Source organism: Megalops cyprinoides, chromosome 13 (genome assembly GCF_013368585.1).
Source record: "Megalops cyprinoides isolate fMegCyp1 chromosome 13, fMegCyp1.pri, whole genome shotgun sequence".
NCBI classification, from domain to species: Eukaryota; Metazoa; Chordata; class Actinopteri; order Elopiformes; family Megalopidae; genus Megalops; species Megalops cyprinoides.
This window is the reverse complement of record NC_050595.1, coordinates 6,610,001-6,628,943: the sequence shown is the minus strand read 5'-3', so window position 1 is coordinate 6,628,943 and position 18,943 is coordinate 6,610,001. Positions and strand designations below refer to the sequence as shown.

General features: G+C 48.3%; 1 protein-coding gene across 1 annotated transcript in view; it reads right to left on the bottom strand.

Moving 5' to 3' along the window:
* Positions 1 to 90: 90 nt before the first annotated feature.
* itfg1 (integrin alpha FG-GAP repeat containing 1) overlaps positions 91 to 18,943 on the bottom strand; it is a 101,864-nt gene continuing 83,011 nt past the window's right edge. Inside the window, exons 15-18 of the mRNA XM_036544071.1 lie at positions 9,947 to 10,071; positions 6,252 to 6,334; positions 4,449 to 4,566; positions 91 to 1,518 (exon numbers count right to left, since the gene is read on the bottom strand). Of these exons, the coding sequence (XP_036399964.1) occupies positions 1,459 to 1,518; positions 4,449 to 4,566; positions 6,252 to 6,334; positions 9,947 to 10,071 (386 nt within the window). The 3' untranslated portion in view covers positions 91 to 1,458. The remainder of the gene's footprint in view (positions 1,519 to 4,448; positions 4,567 to 6,251; positions 6,335 to 9,946; positions 10,072 to 18,943) is intronic.

Genomic DNA, 18,943 nt, shown 5'->3' with positions numbered 1-18,943 from the left:
CACACACACACACACACACACACCAGCAGTTATACATGCACACACACTAGCAACTGTACATGCACATACATATACAGACACCAGCAGGTACACACAAACATACAATACCACAGTAGACATGTTCTTTAAGATATGTCTGTTATCAGAAAACATCAAAACAAGACAAATCAAGGAAAACACTTGGCACCCAACAAATATTGTCAAATAAGTTAACCACACACACACACTAGGTAATTTAAAACAAAAAGGAATTTCCAGTTCTAATACTTGCAGTCACAACAGCAGAATGTTCAGCAGTACAGGTGCAATCAGGCTGGCTGTGATTGGTTCTAGTGCTGGGGTGGGTGGGGCTGTGTCTGGTAACTGGGCTGTGATTGGCACCAGTGCTGGGACAGACTGGAGAAAAGAGCGAGGGCTCAGAGGAGCTTAAACACATCAGCGCTCTGCCGATTCTACCCGCTACACGGACACGCCATTCTAAATACAGGCGTTTTAATATACGCAGTGAGCCGGCAAACTTTGTCCTCTTAGTTTACTAGGACTATCTGAAGCAGTAAAAGAAGAGTGGTGTGGAGCATCGATCGGAGAATCAGATCTTTATTATTTATTCTTTTATTAGCTCAGGAGACACCCTTACCCAGCGTGAATTACACCGCGTTTGTGCCATCCTTTCATACAGCTAGATATTTACCGCAGCAATTCAGTTTAACGACCTTTCTCAACTGGAACGACAACAGCGGGCCAGCTGGGAATCAGAATACTGTAGGTTCAAATCCCATTTGTTCCAGAATTGCATTAGTACATATCCTGCTATGTATGGAAAGTATTTCAAAATGTCTGATGTGTAGCCTGGCCTGCATAAGGGCGTCTACTCAGCTAATGAATGATATAATTAACAGCGGGGTGGCTTACTGACAGATGCTGAATGGGCGCTCTGCAACAGCCACTGTTCAGACACTGCATCTCACAGCGACCCACCATGTCGGAGTCATGTGGAATCAGCTGAGAAACTGCGTGGGGAAAATCGACCTTGGTCACATACTGCTTTCAGATTCACGGGCAGACACAGGAGGAAGATGAGTCTGTCCCTGAAGGTCAGACCACAGAGGCAGATGAACAGGTGGATGAAACCGGAATTAAAAAGCTACTTCTTTGTACATAAAAAGGGTCCTTGTGTTTCTTCTAATGTAAACATCTGCAGCTTCTTTTCCCAACCTCATTGTTTGACACCCTGATAAAATCACTAACGGCGACAGTCCAAGTTTGGCCTGGTTTGAGTTACAGAAATGGACAGAGAGAGTAGCCCCAGGACTCTTATTTGAAACCAGAGATTATTATTTTTTTTTGCAAGCGCATCATTACTTCATTCAAAAGTCACTAGTGAAAATAAATAAACAAAACATTCCGGTGGAGGGCAGGTTGGGCGCCCCGGCTCCCATGATGCCCCAGCGGTGGTCCTCACATGGCGTCGAAGTGGAAGCGGTGAGCCTCCTGCCTCTTCTCCCGGTCGTCCGCTTTCTGCCGAGAGAGAGCAAAGCGCAGGGTTAAGGCAGGCCAGGCTGACGAGCCGCTAGGAGAGTAGGAGAACTTACATTTATTTCATAACAAACCGGAACCTGGTTCTGCCAATTTTCACACAAAGAACAAGGCTGCCAGTTTATATAAGGATCATCTATTAGCACCTATATATATATATATATATATATATGTTCTTTGACTGTATCTGTGATGGCATTTTGCTTGTGTACCAGGTAAAGAGCTATATGAGACAGAGACAGAGAGAGAGAGAGAGGCACAGAGAAAGACTGAGAGAGAAACAGGGGGAGAAGAAAGAGAAAGGGCTGTGGAGAATCAGAGAGAGAGTGAGATCATGAGGGAGAGAGGTAGAGAGTTAAAGAAAGAAGAAGGAGGGAGAGAGAGAAAGAGCAAGAGATTTTAACAGCGAGAAGCAGAAAGAGAGGGAGGGAGGGAGAGAGAGACAGGGAGGAGAGGGAGAGGGAGAGCGAGGAATGGAGACGGAGAGAGATGGAGTATGCCTATCACATGTCTCCACTCCAGCCTGCTATCTAACCAGCGTGTCTGATCTAAAGCTTTGGGAGGCTGTATTGATTCATCAGCCTTTTTTCCAGCTCTGCGCAGACAGATATAAAAGATATGCTGTATTACCTGTGAGTGCAGACGCTGGAGTGTGTAAACGGCTGATACCTACACTCACCTCCTGCTGTGTGTGTGTGTGTGTGTGTGCGCACGTTTGTATGTTTGTGTGCGTATGTGTATGTGTGAATGGGTGTGTGTGTGTGTAGGTGCGCGTGTGTATGTGTATGTGCATATGTGTGAGTGCGCGTGTGTATGTTTGTGTGCGCATGTGTATGCATATGTGTGTGTGTGTATGTGTGAGTACACGTGCGTATGTGTGAGTGCAGCAGTGTATGTGTGTACGTATGTGTGTGTGTGTGTGTGTGTGTGCGTGTGTGTGCGGTGATTATCTGATTATCCTCCAACACTCCTGATTGAGGAGAGGAGCAGGTCATTCCCAGCTGTGAGGGGTGGGGGGGTGGGTCTGTAACCAAGGTGAGTGATTCGCACACACATCCCATTGTTTTGGGCTTCTCACTATGCCTCAGTTTGAACTGGAAGGGTTAAGAGGATTTATTTTTAGACTCCTTTTTCTTTTTTTCCCCCTTAATAACAACGCACAAAGAGAGACACTGACAAAAATTATCACCTGCTGTCAGAAACTGTAGTGTAAACCTGTATGTGTGGAGTGTGTTTGGAACTGTAGTGGAAACCTGTCATTGTGGACTGTGATTGGGATTATAGTGTGTGGTGTGTTTGGTTGGGTAGTGTAAACCTGCATGTGTGGAGTGTGTTTGGTACTGTAGTGTAAACCTGTATGTGTGGAGTAAGTTTGGGACTAGTATAAGATTGTGTGAATGGAGCGTGTTTGGTACTGCGGTGTAAACCTGAATGTGGAGCATCTTTGGTACTATAGTGTAAGCCTGTGTGTGTGGAGTGCATTTGGTACTGTACAGAAAACGCAGTGTGAGGGTCACTTGGAAAGCAAAAATTGGGTAGCATGCATTCTGCAGAATATTTCTCACGAATATAAATTGCTGGGTCTTACCACTGATTGTTTACACACCTCTAACAGTATCTCCTGACCCACTGTCTGTTACCAAAAGTTGTCAAAAGCCACATGACTTGTGAGAATCTCAGGTCTTTCACATTTACCTTTGGCTTACATTTTACATAGCACACTGGGGGAAGGACACTAACTAAGGACAAGGGGAGAACTACAGGACAAATAATGGGCCAATCACACATCCAGTGTGATAAGGTCTCCTCCATATGGTTATGCAGATAAAAAAATCTTTGGAGACGTATAGAATTGAAGGCCTCTGAAATGCTATTTTTTCCCCCTCTCATCTCTGAGGGCTACTTCAGATACTGAAGGTCAGAGTGAAGGACGCTGGCGAAGTCTGCCTGGATGTATGGGTGTCTTGCTGGGATGGGCTGGGAGGGTTCGGAATGAAGAAGCCGGAATACCGAACGACGCTAATTCGCTACCTGAACTTGCCTGTCAGGAGAATAATTACTCAATCAAATCCTAATCATGACAAGAGAGAGAGCCGTGTTTTTTCAAAAATATAATTAGGAGCTGGAGGTCCTCAGATATGGTGCCAACATGTTATTTTAATGCGATGTCAACTCCAATAAATTCTCTGTCCCAAATTACTTCCCTTAACAGACAGCAATTATGACTGTGCGGGTGCGGGGGCGGGGGCCGGTGGCAGATGGCTCTGGGAGGGCGCCAGCAGCGCGGTTCTTGCGTGGCGGTGGTTCTGCCGGTGCGGAGATCCACATGGCACGCACCACGCCCTCCCCGAGGGCCCCGCAAGCACGACGCCCCACAGATTTCGCCTTTCAGGAGATCGCCGTTGAGCGACCTGGGGGAGATCACGCCTGAGGTCGAGCAAACAGTGCTGAAATTCGAGGTGGGGGCAGGGAGGCGCTGAAACGGGGCCGGCCCATCTGTTCTTCCCACGCGGGGAGACCCGCATGCCGCTGTGGGCCTGGTACCTTCTGGCCCGGTACCAGAGCCACCTGAAGGGTGCAGAAACGCTGTAATTTGGGACCTAACCTTTGATGGGGTCCTAGTTTTTATGAAAGCCCACTGGTGTGAGTTGTGTCTTGGAACAAAAGGATGTGATTGGATGACAAAAGGAATGAAACCTCGAGGAAAACAGTGTCCTGGTGAAATCACCATTAAAAAGCATCTAGAGTCCCGCTGTGAAACAAATAAAACTCAGGAAAAGCTGTTGGCTGGGCACACAGCACAGAGAAAGGAAATGGCCCTTACCAAGATTGACCAATGCTTGATATGTGCAAACAAAGACATTACCTGTGTGTACTGTTGTCAGATGAAAGGAGAACCTGCAGACTCTTACCTTCTCCTTCCAGTGTAAGATGCCGATGATGACGAGGATGAAGGCGCACACCCCTATCAGTGCGATGGCCGTCAGCAGCACGATGTTACTGGGAGTCAGGTACAGCTTGGCACTCCAGCTGGGGAAGGAGGGACATAATGAGACTGAGGAGGTCACATGATCTCCTCCGACCAACTGGAAATCCCAGCAGTGCATGTGTCCTATCTGTGTACCTATCTATATATACATATATGTATCTATATATACATATATCTATACCTACATCTATATCTATATATACATACATATATACATATTTAATTTATACTATATATAAACAATCTATGATATAACAGTAAAACCAGGATATACACAAACAACTCAAATCATTGGAAGGAAGGTTCTTTTGTGTAAACTATGGCACAGTGTTTTTTTAAATTCAAGTCACTCGAGGAAAGAAAAATAAGTGACAGATATAATAACTCAGTATAATTAATTGATGAGTCCAAACCGACCTCCTTGTGCAAAGCAAACATCATCTGAGTCACTCCCGTAGTCAGCTATGTCATTTCCCATTTACCATTTTAATTACACAACAGGGAGAAAACCAGGGCAACCGCGCGCTCTTTTCGCATATTATTGCTAATGAAAAGCTGCAAACTGGAACGATAAACGGAGACTTCCAGTGTGGGGGAAACCGGAGTGTTTGACATTTTCACAGAAGAGACGCAGACGTTGCCACCTGCTCCTGCACAACCACAACTTCTTGGAAAAATGGACAAGTCACTGTATCAGACACACCCACCGGAGCGATAATCTGAAAGGGAGAGAGCTCATTGGACAACTCCAGCGCCGAGCCTCTGATTTCAGACCAGCCAAACGTCAGGCCATACTTCAAATACATCCTTCACGCTTTAAAGTTATGGATTGTCTGATAAAAAATGCTGAGATAGATTTGTGGCGGTTCCCACTGCTGTATCCCATAATGATGGCAATAATAACAACAACAAAAAAAATCACCGTACAGGGACTAAAACAACAGCTCAATGCAAAAACAATTCTCTCCATCTAAAAGGTTTGCAGAGCACTGTGGATTTCATGGGCTGTTTAACAGTCATGAGGAGATTGAGAGAGGAAAAAAAAACCAAACGGAGAGAAAATAAAAAGGAAGACAAAACAACACTGAAAAAGGAATAGTAATAAATAAACAAGCAAAAAATGAAATAAACAACTGAAAACGAAACAGCACTTTACGTCTTGTGAGCCTCCTGTTCACGAGGTAAAATATTTATGAAAAATGTTGGAAAATGACTTCATTAAGATGCATTCCATCAGTTCTGACAGGGGTAAACAGATTAAATATTAAAGGGACAGACTACACCTTAAAAGTTCTCCATAATAAAAGCAAAAAACACAAATAAGTGAACCGAGGGCTGGCTTATTAACTCATTAATCACCAAAGAGTGAGGCATCAGGAATATTAACGAGTATCATTATTGAGAGAAATGACCATGTATGTATTCAAAGATCTTACTGGTTCCTGGGCAGCTAAAAGGAAACGTGAACGTGTAAGATGTAGGCTAACTGAGCTAACAACTCAGCACTGAGCTAGTGTCACTGCCATGTACTGGAGAGAGGGAATGGACAAAAGAGGAAAGGAAGAGGACAGGAGAGGGGTAGGAGAGGAGAGGAGAAGAAGAGAAGGACCAGAATAAAGAGAAGACCAGTGGCACTCTCTGCTCGGAGTTTCATCCAGCCTGTCGTTCTGCGGCGGATACGCAGTCAAGGGGGGGGGGGGGGGGGGGGGGGGGGTGGGACTCGTACCTGCGAGGGTCGTTGTGGGGGTACGGGATGACGATGAGCTGTGAGTTTGGGATAATGGCCGTCCACTCCTGCTTCCGCATCTCCTGGTGACAGAGAGCAACAATGTTAGGACAAGACTCAGGGAGCAAACAATTTCAGTCATAGCGACAGTAATATCTAATCATTTCAGAGCTGACCCCTACTCACTCCATACAGCAATATCCCTGCTGTTCAGCTCTGAGCAAAACGACACACATTCTTGAGTAGACGACCTGTGTTAAGATCTTCCAGTCGTGGTGTTCTGGAGAGGCCTCTGCTTTGAACATCCCATTTCATTCCATTTCACACACCGTTGCTATGAATTCCCTACAAACTCCCTCCAAACTCCACTCCCAGCAGCACGACACCTTGAGTATCCCCCACACAGCTGAAGGAGGAGCTTCCTCACATTCCCTCTCTGAGAGACGCCTTTCCTTCCAAAGCCTTACAGAGTCTCTCCTGCCATAAATTATAAAGTTCATTTTTCCTCCACGGATTGCCTCTTTGCCGGCAATTAGTGCCACACAAAAGCTCGGTGGTTCTGAAGGAGCCCCCCGGGGGAGATGGCACAATTTCCTTTCCCGGTGACGCATTCATCATTTAACACCGTTAAAGAACGTATAACGCTCTGTGTAGCTGACAGCGGCGGTGCGCTACCCCACCCGCGCGACGTCCCTGGCTGGAGCTATTTTGAGCGCCGCGCCCAACGCGGGGAAGGTCTGGTGAATTCGGCAGCTGAAATTTCCCCTTCCTCGTGTGGGAAATAACCCCAGCTGCCTGCCGGTGGGACCAGAAGTGGGAACCCGTGTGTCGGAAACTACACATTTTATTTTAATGACGAATTTGTTTCCATTAGCGGCGGTAGCAGAACACGGCTGCGTTCCTTATGGGTTTAAGTGCCCACACAGAGCTTTCTGCCTACACAAACAAACAAGCACAATGCCGCTCCTGCCGCTTAATCTCCTGCTATATAAAGCAGGCAGCAGTGAAGGGGCAAGAGGAGACAGGGAAATAAAACAGACATCTGCTCTTATTGATTTTAATATCACCCAACACAAGCGGGCTGTTTGGTTATTATACACACTTTCGAGCACTTTCTGGCTCGGGGATTTGAACCCGGCGCTCTTGGCTATTGGAGGTCCATGCCACAGAGTGCATGCTATTGCAGTGAACGCCGTGGAGAGAGGCGTAGGTCGCCCTTTGCAGGGGCCTCTGTTTGATGAGGGATTTCTTTCTGTCTCTGCGGCAGGCTCAAGCCTCGGCAGGCCGGCGGGACTCTAAACATAGAAAGGTCTGTTAAAAGGGGTCACTGCGCGGGCGGGCCGTGACGGCACCGACCCCAGCGCATCTCCGCTGCCCATGACCTTTCACCCCCCTGCACAGCACGCTGGAGAGCGGCCGCTTGGCATGCACCTGCATTCGGCACACAGCGGCGCCAACGCACGGGAGCAAGCGTCGCGTGACGTACCGTTCTGGCTAACGGTGCAGATCGGACCACTCCGCACTGTTTACCTATGGGACGTGTCCCTCTCCTGAGCTGTTAATAACGATGACGCTGTGGGGGGAGGGTAAGAGAAAGCCAGTGTTACCCGCCACACTACCTTCCTACTGCACGCTTTGCTGCCACAGTTACAGATGAAAGATAGCTCTGCACTGCTGAAAAGAATTGCTACGCTCCTGTTACAAGCGGCGTAAAATTACAGAGCATGACACTGATGCTGTGTTGATGCTGAAGCGTTACAATTTCATAATACAACTTATTTCATTTAAACCAAAATGCCTGAATGAAGATGGAAGTCATATTAAATTATATACAGTGTGTGGTAAGTTTCAGCTCAGCAGTGTGGTTGAAGACACTGCTGGGCCACTGATCAGCTCCATACAGAAACTACCCATATGTGTGTGCCTGTATTGCTGTATCAAACCACAACAGCGCTGCAGGATTCTAAGCAGTAAGAGAACTCTATTAGTGAACAAATCCTAACTACTAGTTAGTGAATTACTGTTACATCCTTGTTTAGTGAATGAGCTTATCATGGGGATAACTTACACTGCTTACATTTTAAATGCTATCCATTTATGTCATCAGATATTCACAAAAGCGATTCAGGTAAACTAATTTGCTCAGGCACACAGCAGCAGTTCCCCCATCTGCGCTTTGAACCTTTGCAGCCTCTGGGATGAGAGTCTGTAACGCGGCTGCAGCCAGGTGTATTGTGTGCTACCTGTAATCACTTTCACTGAACCGCTTTTGAATGAGTGAACGAGGCGAGGCTTCACAGAGCTGTCATCAACTCTTTTCAGCGGAGATGTATAAACACGAGACTGGCTGAACTCAACGGAGTCAAAGGAAGCCCCACCGTGTTGAGACGGCCCTTGAAATAACACCTCGCGTCTCTACATCTGCCGGGCTAATCACAAAATCAGCAATTCAAATGAGCTTTAATAGAGTCTTCTCTTTTGACGTTCCAAGGAGTCGACGTCTTAAATTCAAATGAGCCACTGAAGGGACCCTGCAAGGGATGAAAATGATGCTTAAAACTCAGTGACAATCAGGGTGTGTAACTACACAGTGCTATAAAGTCCGATTATGAGTGGATATAAACTTTTAAACAAAGAACCTGAGCTGTCCAGCTCGCTGTAATAATGCTTACAGCACAAGAAAGATGGGGGGAAAAAAATGAAGTCGATGGATTCCTAAATCCTCTTTTCATGTTTCCGTTGAAGAGAAATTCAAGGAGCTGTCGCAATCAAGGGAAGGAGCTTTACTGGAATGTATACACAAATGTACAAGCCCTCTAGATTGGAATACTTGTCAGATCAACGTAAATATAGTCTTTCTTGTTCAATGTTAATCCTGCAAAATTCTGTGATAATTTTATCAAATCACTTGTTGCCATTATCTTATAAATCCTGATTATGACAGCAAATAATTACTGTAATATAAGAGGTTCCCTTTAATTAATTTAACAATAGCTTCTTATCTCCTTGGCATGTTGAGTAGTAGCTGGTGGTTCTATGGTAGTGCCAAAGAACCACCTCCTATGTGGTGTTTTTATCATGTTAGGGGTCCCAGCACGATCCCAGGGATCTGCTTATGGACCCAGGCTGTCATTTCGTCCAACAGATTTCCAATGGAACTTCAATCAGGCGACTGTGACCGCCAGCCCATAACCACAGTTCCCTGCTCCTGACAGCACGGCCTCTCGCTGTGGGCACAGAGACGATCCGGCACAGCCAGCGCTTTGTACCGGCGCCAATCTCAGAAAAGGATGCAAATCAACTGTGTAGTTCAGGTCAAAGCCCGTGCTTCGGTGTGGGTGTGCATTTCGAAATGAGGAATGAGGAATTCTTATTGACTGCCAGGGATATAATTCATAACATTGATTCTAATAAAGCAATGAGAGTAAAACATATCTAAACCCCATACAGGGATTCACACCAATACTGCACTGCTCCAGGTGGTGTATTCTGAATATTTACTATTCATTATACTTTCATATTGGTATTTTTCAGTTCACCTACTGAGCAGCCTCCTTGTGTGCAGTTCATGTTCCTGCTTTTATTTTCTTATGTATATGAGTGTAAAAATGCAAAATGTCTTCCGCACAGCAGTATGGTACTGAGAGCTCCTTCTGTATGCGGTTCACGTGGTCCAGAGCATGTAGCGGTCATACCTTCTCTCCTTGTGGGCGAGGGATGCCCACATACAGATGGTCCAGGAAGTTGGCGCTGCGACCCAGGCCCAGAACGGTGTAGGGCAGCTGCAGGGACAGGTGGGCAGACTGGCTGAGCTGACCCGCTGAAAGGCAAACAGAACCCCATTAGAACCACACTCCACATGTCCTACAGTGTGCAATGACCATAACTCAACCACACTCAAGCCCTGCCAAGGACAACGACCGTAAATCAACCATGCTCGAGCGCTGCCAAGGACAATGACCGTAAACAAACCACACTTAAGCTCTGCGAAGGACAATGACTGTAAATCAACCATGCTCGAGCGCTGCCAAGACAAATTACTGAAGGTTAACCATGTTCAAGTCCTGCTTAGGGAAATGACCATAAGTCAGCCACATTCAAGTACCACCATGTAGACTGAACGAGTCAACCAATTTTGAGTCCTCCAAGCGTGGAGACTGACAGGAATTACATTCAGATTCTTTCAAGAGCAATGACCAAGTCACCAACTTTCAGGTCCTGCTGTGCACCAAGATCTAATCTGAATGAACAAGTCTTCAGTCTGTAATGGAAGATGGTCACTGATGCCACTGTCTTGACTGCTATAAAAAGCCCATACTATGACTACATGTGCAAAGCTCACTCTCTTAACACACTGATCTGTTACAACGGCGATTTTCTTCTGACTCGAGATATACGGCTTTTATCACAAAAACATCGTAACAACTTCCTTATAACAGCTGACATACCACTGGTGTCATAATGCTTACTGTTTAATGCATGATGGCGGCACATGTTATCTGTTACACGGATGGATTACATATGGGCTTATGACAAAACTTATGATACATGATGCTGTGTTCATAAAAGTGTTATGAGTGCTACATTAAACCCACTTCCAGTAAAGTGCTACCAATGCTTCTCAGTGTGACACCTGGAGCTGTTCGGATGGATCGAAGCCCCGCATGGCTTCAAATGAAAACGCGCCGTTTATGACGGCTCTGTTTTTCATTTAGGGGATAATCACACACACAATGCAAGCTAGCTGAAGACTGCACTCTGAGCACCAATCTGGAGCTGGGGAGCATTGATTCGTGGCCAACAGGCAGTCCTGAAATAGAAAAGGGGCTTAAAAGGAAGAGTACGGGTGGATCGAAATGCCTCCGACTTTACGTTCCTGCCTCCTCGGGGTGATTATAAGCGCTGTGCACCTCAGACACAGCTGTTTCTCAGTAAGATGTGTAAAAGCCACTGTAATTGCCTCAATCACAGAAATCATTCCCTTTTTGAGTGGAGTGTTTCAGCTCAATTTACAGTCTCTTCTGTGATGGGCGCTCAAACAAAGGAGCTGTTGGGTGTGCACATCTTTTCAACAAATTTAAAAAAAAAAAGATGAAAAAAAAACATTTATTTGGGACACAGTTGCAGCTTTGACTGGAATAAGTGGCATTTCCTTATTTCTGTGCAACCGTTGTTATGAAGCGTAGGCCACTTTCCAGAGAACAGATTTTCAAGAATAAGAGTACAAAAAAATGAAAGCAGACACATCATTACTTCCATTTGGTAGAAATTGTTGAATGGGCCAATCTCGTACACAGCAGCACATCCACAGACCTCTACTTTGCTTCAGTGACAATACCATGCACGGACAGCGAGAAGAGGAAGAGAGAAAGAGTAATGCGTGGTCTGTAAGCGATGAAGACTGATGTGCACTCCACCTCAGGAAACGCGTTTATCTCCTGTGATGAAAGCAGTCTCTATCTCCCCCGGAGGCAGAGAGGAATTGTGGCTAGCAGCTCATGTCGATAGACCACAAGTCGATCATTTGGGTGCGTTTATTCAGCCGGCTGGCACACAATGGCGGGAACCCGCGCGACGTCTCCTTCAGACTGGCACGTCCTGAAATTCTCAAGCTGCAGCTTATCGATGGAGGCTGCCGCCCACAGCTCCATTCTGAGTTCAGATGAAAAGACTGAAGTGGCTGGCCTGAATTCGGTCCAGGATTTGGCAGCCGCAGCGAGATGGAAGGGCTCTTCATTGCGCCCATCCCTCTCTCAAGCCTCCTGTGATGTCACAAAGGTGAGAAGGGTGTGGAGGCGGAGGCAGGAAGGGACCAATGAGGTTGAGTACAGCAGCCCCCTATGCTATGCTTGAGCCTCTCTCCGCAGGGGTGGCTGGGTGGAGTGCGTGCAATGCCACTCGTGTGTCAACGCAAAGCTAAGAGGAGGAGAGAACATTGGAGAGGCATGCTGGTGGCTCTGTGGATTACACTGCTTTATAATCTTCCAGCATGCGTGGACTACGAGCCGTCCCAAATCCTCCCAACTGAGCATCTGAAACCCCCCCCCCCCCCCCACCCTCCCCTCTCCAAACCATCCTCTCCACGCACGCGTGCACATGAGCCTGCAAACACACACATCTTCCCCCTCCTGAAACGGGCCATTGCTCCGCTGCTTGCCCTATCGAGAGCTGGCTTAATGATGCCATTTTACAAGAAAAACAATGATATCAGAGTAAGCTGCTTTCCCATAATGAGTACAGAAAAAAGCCTGTAAAACGACTGTTTGGAGGGTTTTTTTTTCCCCCACAGTGTTAGCAGTGGCAGAAGTGCTCTAATCAGGCCCCTCTGGAAGAGCACCGATGGATATGATTTCTGGAGATGCTACCGGATCCATTTGCTTGTTCATTAGCTGAAATGTTTGGAGATTCGGTTTTGCTAATTCCTCCAGCACGGTCCTGCAAGGAGTAATTAACCGCAGGAAGGCTCAAACTCAATAATCACATCAATGGAGGTATGGATAAACTGTGCCCAGTCCTAGAAATCTTAAGCTTCGGCAACATTTCCAGCACTTATTCCCTACAAGTGCAAAGACCTTTATCAGCACTTCCCACCGAAAAAAAGGCATTACCATCACCACTCCTAGCAGCGAATTCCCTGTGAAGGTTAGCCTCTCTCTAATCACCAAAGAAGGTTACAGGGATAACATGCTTCAGAGGGCTACTGAGTGGGCCAGTCTGCAAGGTGCTCATCTTGACTACAGGCTGAGCCCTACAGCTCAGGCTGTGTGTGAATGTATGGAAGGATTTGCATTCAGCGCTTCAGCTGTCCCATGAGCGCGGAGGTAGAGTGAGGCAAGCTTACCCTGCAAGTGGCGAATCAAAGCAGGGTGCATTTAATGCACTTCTTAAGTCGCCCTGAATAAGAGAATTTTCTATCGACTAAATGAAAATGTAAATGTAAGAGGCATTCAGAGTGCTGTGCAAAACTCATGCTCGACATACTCGGATCATTGTTTAAGATCTTCCTATCCTATATTTCTAAAACAAAGGAAATGACTGGCAAAGCTCAGAACTGAAAACAGCAAAACGCCTGCTTCCAGCCAGATGAAAGACACAGCTCTAATGCATTCCTTTAATCTACCCTAAAAATCCACACAATGTTAAGCGCATTTCGGCCCAACAATCACAGTTAATTTTAGTGTGTAATTTGGTGGAAAACCTTGCAAACGCTGCATAAGCGTGGCAGACCCACTGTCCTCCACATCACAGCTGTGCTCTGCAGCGGAGTCATCACTCCGTTTCCCATCAGTGATGGAGGGATAGCGGGAGCGTTCGCTCGGAGGGACTCACGCTGGTAGCTGTCTCCGGTCCTTCCAGCACTTAAAACTGCAGTATGTTTTCCATGGCCCTCATTCTTCTTTTCTTTTATCTGCACCTTAGGTCTGCATTACATGCCTGTGGGGTCCCCTGGGGGAGACAGAACCGGCAGCATCTCTCTCTCTCTCTCTCCAAAACTGCTGGACCGTAGGTGCTGTAACTAAGAATTTGAGCTCCTACATTTTCTTTTTGAAAGAATCTTCTAGAGCTCTATCCACTGACTTTGTTACAGGGTACCGTACAATGCACTGCAATGAAATGGGACGCCATCTGGTCCAACTTTGCTTGCCCTTCTAGGAGAGCTGATCAGTAAGATCATTCACTTTGACGTTGTCCGGGGCCTCTGTGTGATGCCTCCTGAAAGATGTGTAGGAGCACAAGGTGTAAGAATGCAGGGAGCACAACCATCTCTACACATTTAGGTGAGAATTTTCCTCGTTCTGTGGCTATACTGCTGTGTGATTCGCTGCTGCTCCAGAGGCGAGTCTTGGCTTGATGGGCGGGCTGCGGTAGGCTGGATGACGGCTTTCCCCTGGCGGCGGTCAGGCTCTGTCCCCTGGCATCGATGGATGCTGCTTGTTTACACGCTGTGCATGTATGGAGGTGTCTGTGATTCTGATTCATGGGGCCAAGGAGGGAAATGTCAGCAGGAGCCAGACTGCCAGTGTAACCACGCCCATCATGTTCAGTATGTCCATCTCGGGACGCCAGGACACGAGGGAGGGTGGAGGTGGGGGGCAGTCTTGGAAGGTACTCAGGACGGGGGGGTGTGTGTTTGTTTGTTCCCAGCTCTTAATTACACTCATGGATCAGCTATTTCTCTCAATTACTGCAGATGACCGCATGCTTGAGGCACTCCATCTCTGGCTTGTGGGTTTGTAAACATGTAAAATGAATATGAATAACAACAAAACCTTGCTCTGGTCACAAGGCATTTCACATGAGGTGCTTCCTGTGGTAGCGGCCTCCAGTGCCTTTGCTGAGAGCCAGAGGTCTGACACACCATGTGCTCTCTTTGAACGACATGCAGGAACCAGTCAGAAGCTGTTGACATCCTCAGCAGAACCCAGCTGTTGGTTGAAATCGGTGAGCCAAAAAATTCTAAGCAACTGCCATTTCTGGGGCTCATTTTCTGCGGTTCTGGTGACTAGCCGAGGGTTTGGGATTTGTGATGAAGGAGACACTGCACAGCCAAAACCCCCCGCCCTGTCCTCACCTGACCCGGCATCAGCATGCTTCCTCAAGCACGTTTTTAACGTCTTCCCCTCAAAGTCTAAATGTCACGGCACGCTCAGAAATGTCACCTGCTCTCCTGAAGTTAATAATCTATGAAACGCAGCGGACTGATCGCTCTCGCGCGGCGCAGCGTTCTGCCATGTTCTGCTGCTCCGCTGCTCTTTGCCCCGTTTCTTCGGTTCCGCTGTCGCAGCCCCTGCCGTGCAGACTGCGTGTGCGCGTCACCCTCTGCTCCACGCTGCAGTCCGTCTCTGTTGCACTCTTTTCCGCTCTACACAGCGCAGTTCCTTTCTGTCACGTTACCAAATGTACGCCGCGGAATTTCTTTCACTCTGATCTACTCTGCCTTCTACGCTGTGCAGTTACACTACATTACGTTACACTGTCGGCACTTAGCAGATGCTCTTATCCAGAGAGACTTTCATAGGTTACAATTTTATATGTTATCCATTTATACAGCTGGATATTTACCGAGATTAAGTACCTTGCCCAAGTGACCCAGTGGGGAATTGAACCAGCAACCTTTCGGTTACGAGTCCTGCTCCTTTCCGCTATGCTACACCGCTGTAGTCACAGTTCAATCTGCACTGCGCAGAACCAGTGGGTCAAAATCCACTGTACACTGCGCAGTTCCACTCTACACTGCGCAGTTCCACTCTACACTGCGCAGTTCCACTCCGCCACGGGCCACTCGCCGCACTCCTCTCCGCCCAGCTCGCGCTTTTGGCAGGCGGCTGCAGCTCTGTCCTTCCTGGGACCAGGGGCTGCCAGGCCAGCTGTGCTGGGAGAGGGGGCTGGAAGGGAGAGGGCAGGCAGCCGTGACGGGTCTGTCAGCCAACAGCACCTCCCGTTGGGCCAGCCGTGCCCACACACGGCCTGCAGTACTGAGAGCCCTGCATGCTGGCGAGGTCACGTGGGTCTGTTTCCATGGTGTGCTCCTATACTGGAGTGCAGAGTAAGTGCATACGCAGGCACCCAGCGCTGACAGACAGAGACAGGCCTGACTCTGCAGTGGGCCTCCCTTGAAAAGAATGAAAACTTGTTAAAAACAAATGAATAATGCAAAGCCCTTGTTCTGCGGGGGGGGCTGGTCAAAGAGGCCATGTCCAGCACTGTGACTCCTCATGGGGGGAGGACTCCAAACTGGGAACCCAAGAGGTGGCCCGTCTCCCTGTACTACAGACGTCACCGCAATGGCATGGATCCAGAGATCTCCTCGTCCGTGTCGGCTTACCGCGGGAACCATGTGATCCTTCTCCGTTACCCAGCGAGGCCCGGATATGTCAAACTTGGAGAAGGGGGGGCCCCCGGTTTCGGTATCCGTCGCCATGGAAACCTTTCTTCTCTCCAATCAGGTGAAAGCGGAGATAAAGGTGCTAATGCGAGCTGTGATTTAGGGCGTCGGGGAAATGAAGTTGTACCTCAAGGCGGGGCTGGAGCGGGAGAGGGGAGGGTGTGGGTGCTCGCTCGGTTGGGGGGGGGGGGGGGGGGGGGTTTGGGCAAAGACGGGTTTCGGAGCGCCCATCTGTGGAGGGGGGAGATAAGCCGCATATCTGCGTTGTTCTATCCACTTCCTCTTATCGCTACGACAACGGGAACAGGACCCGGAAAAGTGCTTAAGACTCTGATATCCAAACATCAGAAACTCCACCGCTATTACAAGGGCTAATGACCAAAAACAGCACAGCGCATCGGATACCATCAGCAGAAAAATCTCAATTTACCAGCGTCGCTGCCAAAGGGATTTCAGTGACACTGCAGCCAGGCCTTAAACAGTATCACATGAGTTTTCATAGGAGGACATCATCACTGCGGAACATATTGTACATTCAGCTGTATGACAGAGGACATGACAGACAGAAAGAGGCAGAGGGCTTTCAGCCACACAAGTATGTGGGTGTGTGAGACAGGACCAAGGTTTCTATGTGTGCGTGAGGCATGTCAGTATGACCAGCATGCTGGTGTTTGTGTGTGTAGGTGTGTGTATGCGTGTGTGTGTAGGTGTGTGTTTGTATGTGTGTGTGTAGCTGCTGGTGTTTGTGTGTGTAGGTGTGTGTGTATGCGTGTGTGTGGAGGTGTGTGTTTGTATGTGTGTGTGTAGCTGCTGGTGTTTGTGTGTGTAGGTGTGTGTGTATGCGTGTGTGTGTAGGTGTGTGTTTGTATGTGTGTGTGTAGCTGCTGGTGTTTGTGTGTGTAGGTGTGTGTGTATGTGTGTGTGTGTAGGTGTGTGTTTGTATGTGTGTGTGTAGCTGCTGGTGTTTGTGTGTGTAGGTGTGTGTGTATGCGTGTGTGTGTAGGTGTGTGTTTGTATGTGTGTGTGTAGCTGCTGGTGTTTGTGTGTGTAGGTGTGTGTGTATGCATGTGTGTGGAGCAGCTACACCAGCAGAACTCTAATCCTGCAGCCTGTGCCAGCTTCCCCACAGCCTCCTCTCATTTCAGAGTAGCAGCAGTGAATGGGCTGGCTACAGACACACAAAGAGAGGGAAAATCACTGAGCGAACAAAGCCCTGATCAATAATAATCCCTCTCCTCGCTACGGCTGGTTACATCTGCCCCAGCACACAGACTTCACCACTTTCAATTTACTCCATCCAGCCACTACAGCCTGCTCGCCTCTGGGATAGAGAGAGAGAGAGTATGTGTGTGTGAGTGTGTGTGTGCGTGTGTCTGGTGTCTGGTGTGCATGTGTGGGCGTGCGTGTGTGCACCTGTGTATGTGTGTGCGAGTGTGTGTGTGTACATGGTTTGTGCATTTGTGTGTGAGAGTGCATGAGCAATCGGTCATTTCCCTCATGAAGGACAGTTATAAGGGGCTGCTGAGGTTGTTCATTGGTCGATTCTTCCTGCTCGTCTCCTCTGCCCCACCTCACACTTCTCTTTCAGTTTGCCAAGCCCACACCAACATGAAGTGTGGCAGAGACAGAGCGATGGAGAGAGGGAAGGGGAAAGGGGGGGAGAGACAGAGTTAGAGTGAGAGAGAGGTAAGGGGTAAGAGACAGAGACAGAAGGAGCGAGAGAGGGATGAAGTGTGAGAGAATCGGAGAGAGAGAGGGGGAGCGCGCGTGAGCGCGGTGCTGGAGATGGGCCGTCCTCGGGCCTCCGGCAGACAGGTCCATTCATCAGGTTGACGTGCGGAGACTCAGAGGGACAGATCCTTTCATACCGCCTCAGAGCAGCGCCCGGCACTGTGTCCTCCTCTCACCCCTCCTCCCCCGGCTGCCTCATACCTACCCTTCATTCAGCCTCTGCCCTTTCATCCTGCCTTTCTGTTAATGTGCCCCCCCGCTCTCTCTCTTCCCCTCTCCTCTTCATTCCTTTATTTTCTCTGTCTGTAATACTCTTCATCACTCTCCACCTCTCTCTGTCACTGTTCCTCACCCTCCCTCTGTGCTTCTGCTCTCTCCTCCTCTTCTCTCTGTCTCTCCTCTTTACCCTCTCCCTCTTTCTCAGTCTCTGTCCTTCCCCTCTCCCGCTCATCCTCCTTTATTTTTCTCTGCCTCTCTTCTTCACCCTCACCCTCTTTCTCTTTTTGTGCTTCCCCTCTCCTCATCCTCCTCTCCCTCTCTCCTTATCTGTCTTCTTCACCCTCACCCTCTTTCTCTTTTTGTGCTTCCCCTCTCCTCATCCTCCTCTCCTTGTCTCTCTTCTTCACCCTCTCCCTCCTTCTCAGCCCCTGTGCTCTTCCTCACCCTTCTGTCTCCCTCTCTCTCTGCTTCTCTTCTTCATTCTCTCCCTCGTTCTCAGCCTCTCTCTCTCTCTCTCTCTCTCCCCGCTCTCACACTCTCTTGGCAGAGGACACAGCACTCGTTCCAGCCCATAATTAGGGCCTATACTGCGGATTCCAGAATCGGGGATAATCAGCCCTAACTTAGTCCCGGGAGAGCCTCCAGCTGGCCGGAGACAGGGAACAGGGCCTGCAGAACTTGCAGCGTAGATGCGAGTCCACTCCGAAACATCCTCCATGCTTATCCGCCTCAAGCTATTTCAGAGAGATGGGGGAAAACTCCTGTCTATCCACAGCGGGGCCACGTCTACATGAATAAATGGAGAAGAGTTTATTTCGCCTGGGGGACTGTGTAGAGAAGGAAAGTGAGAAGCGTT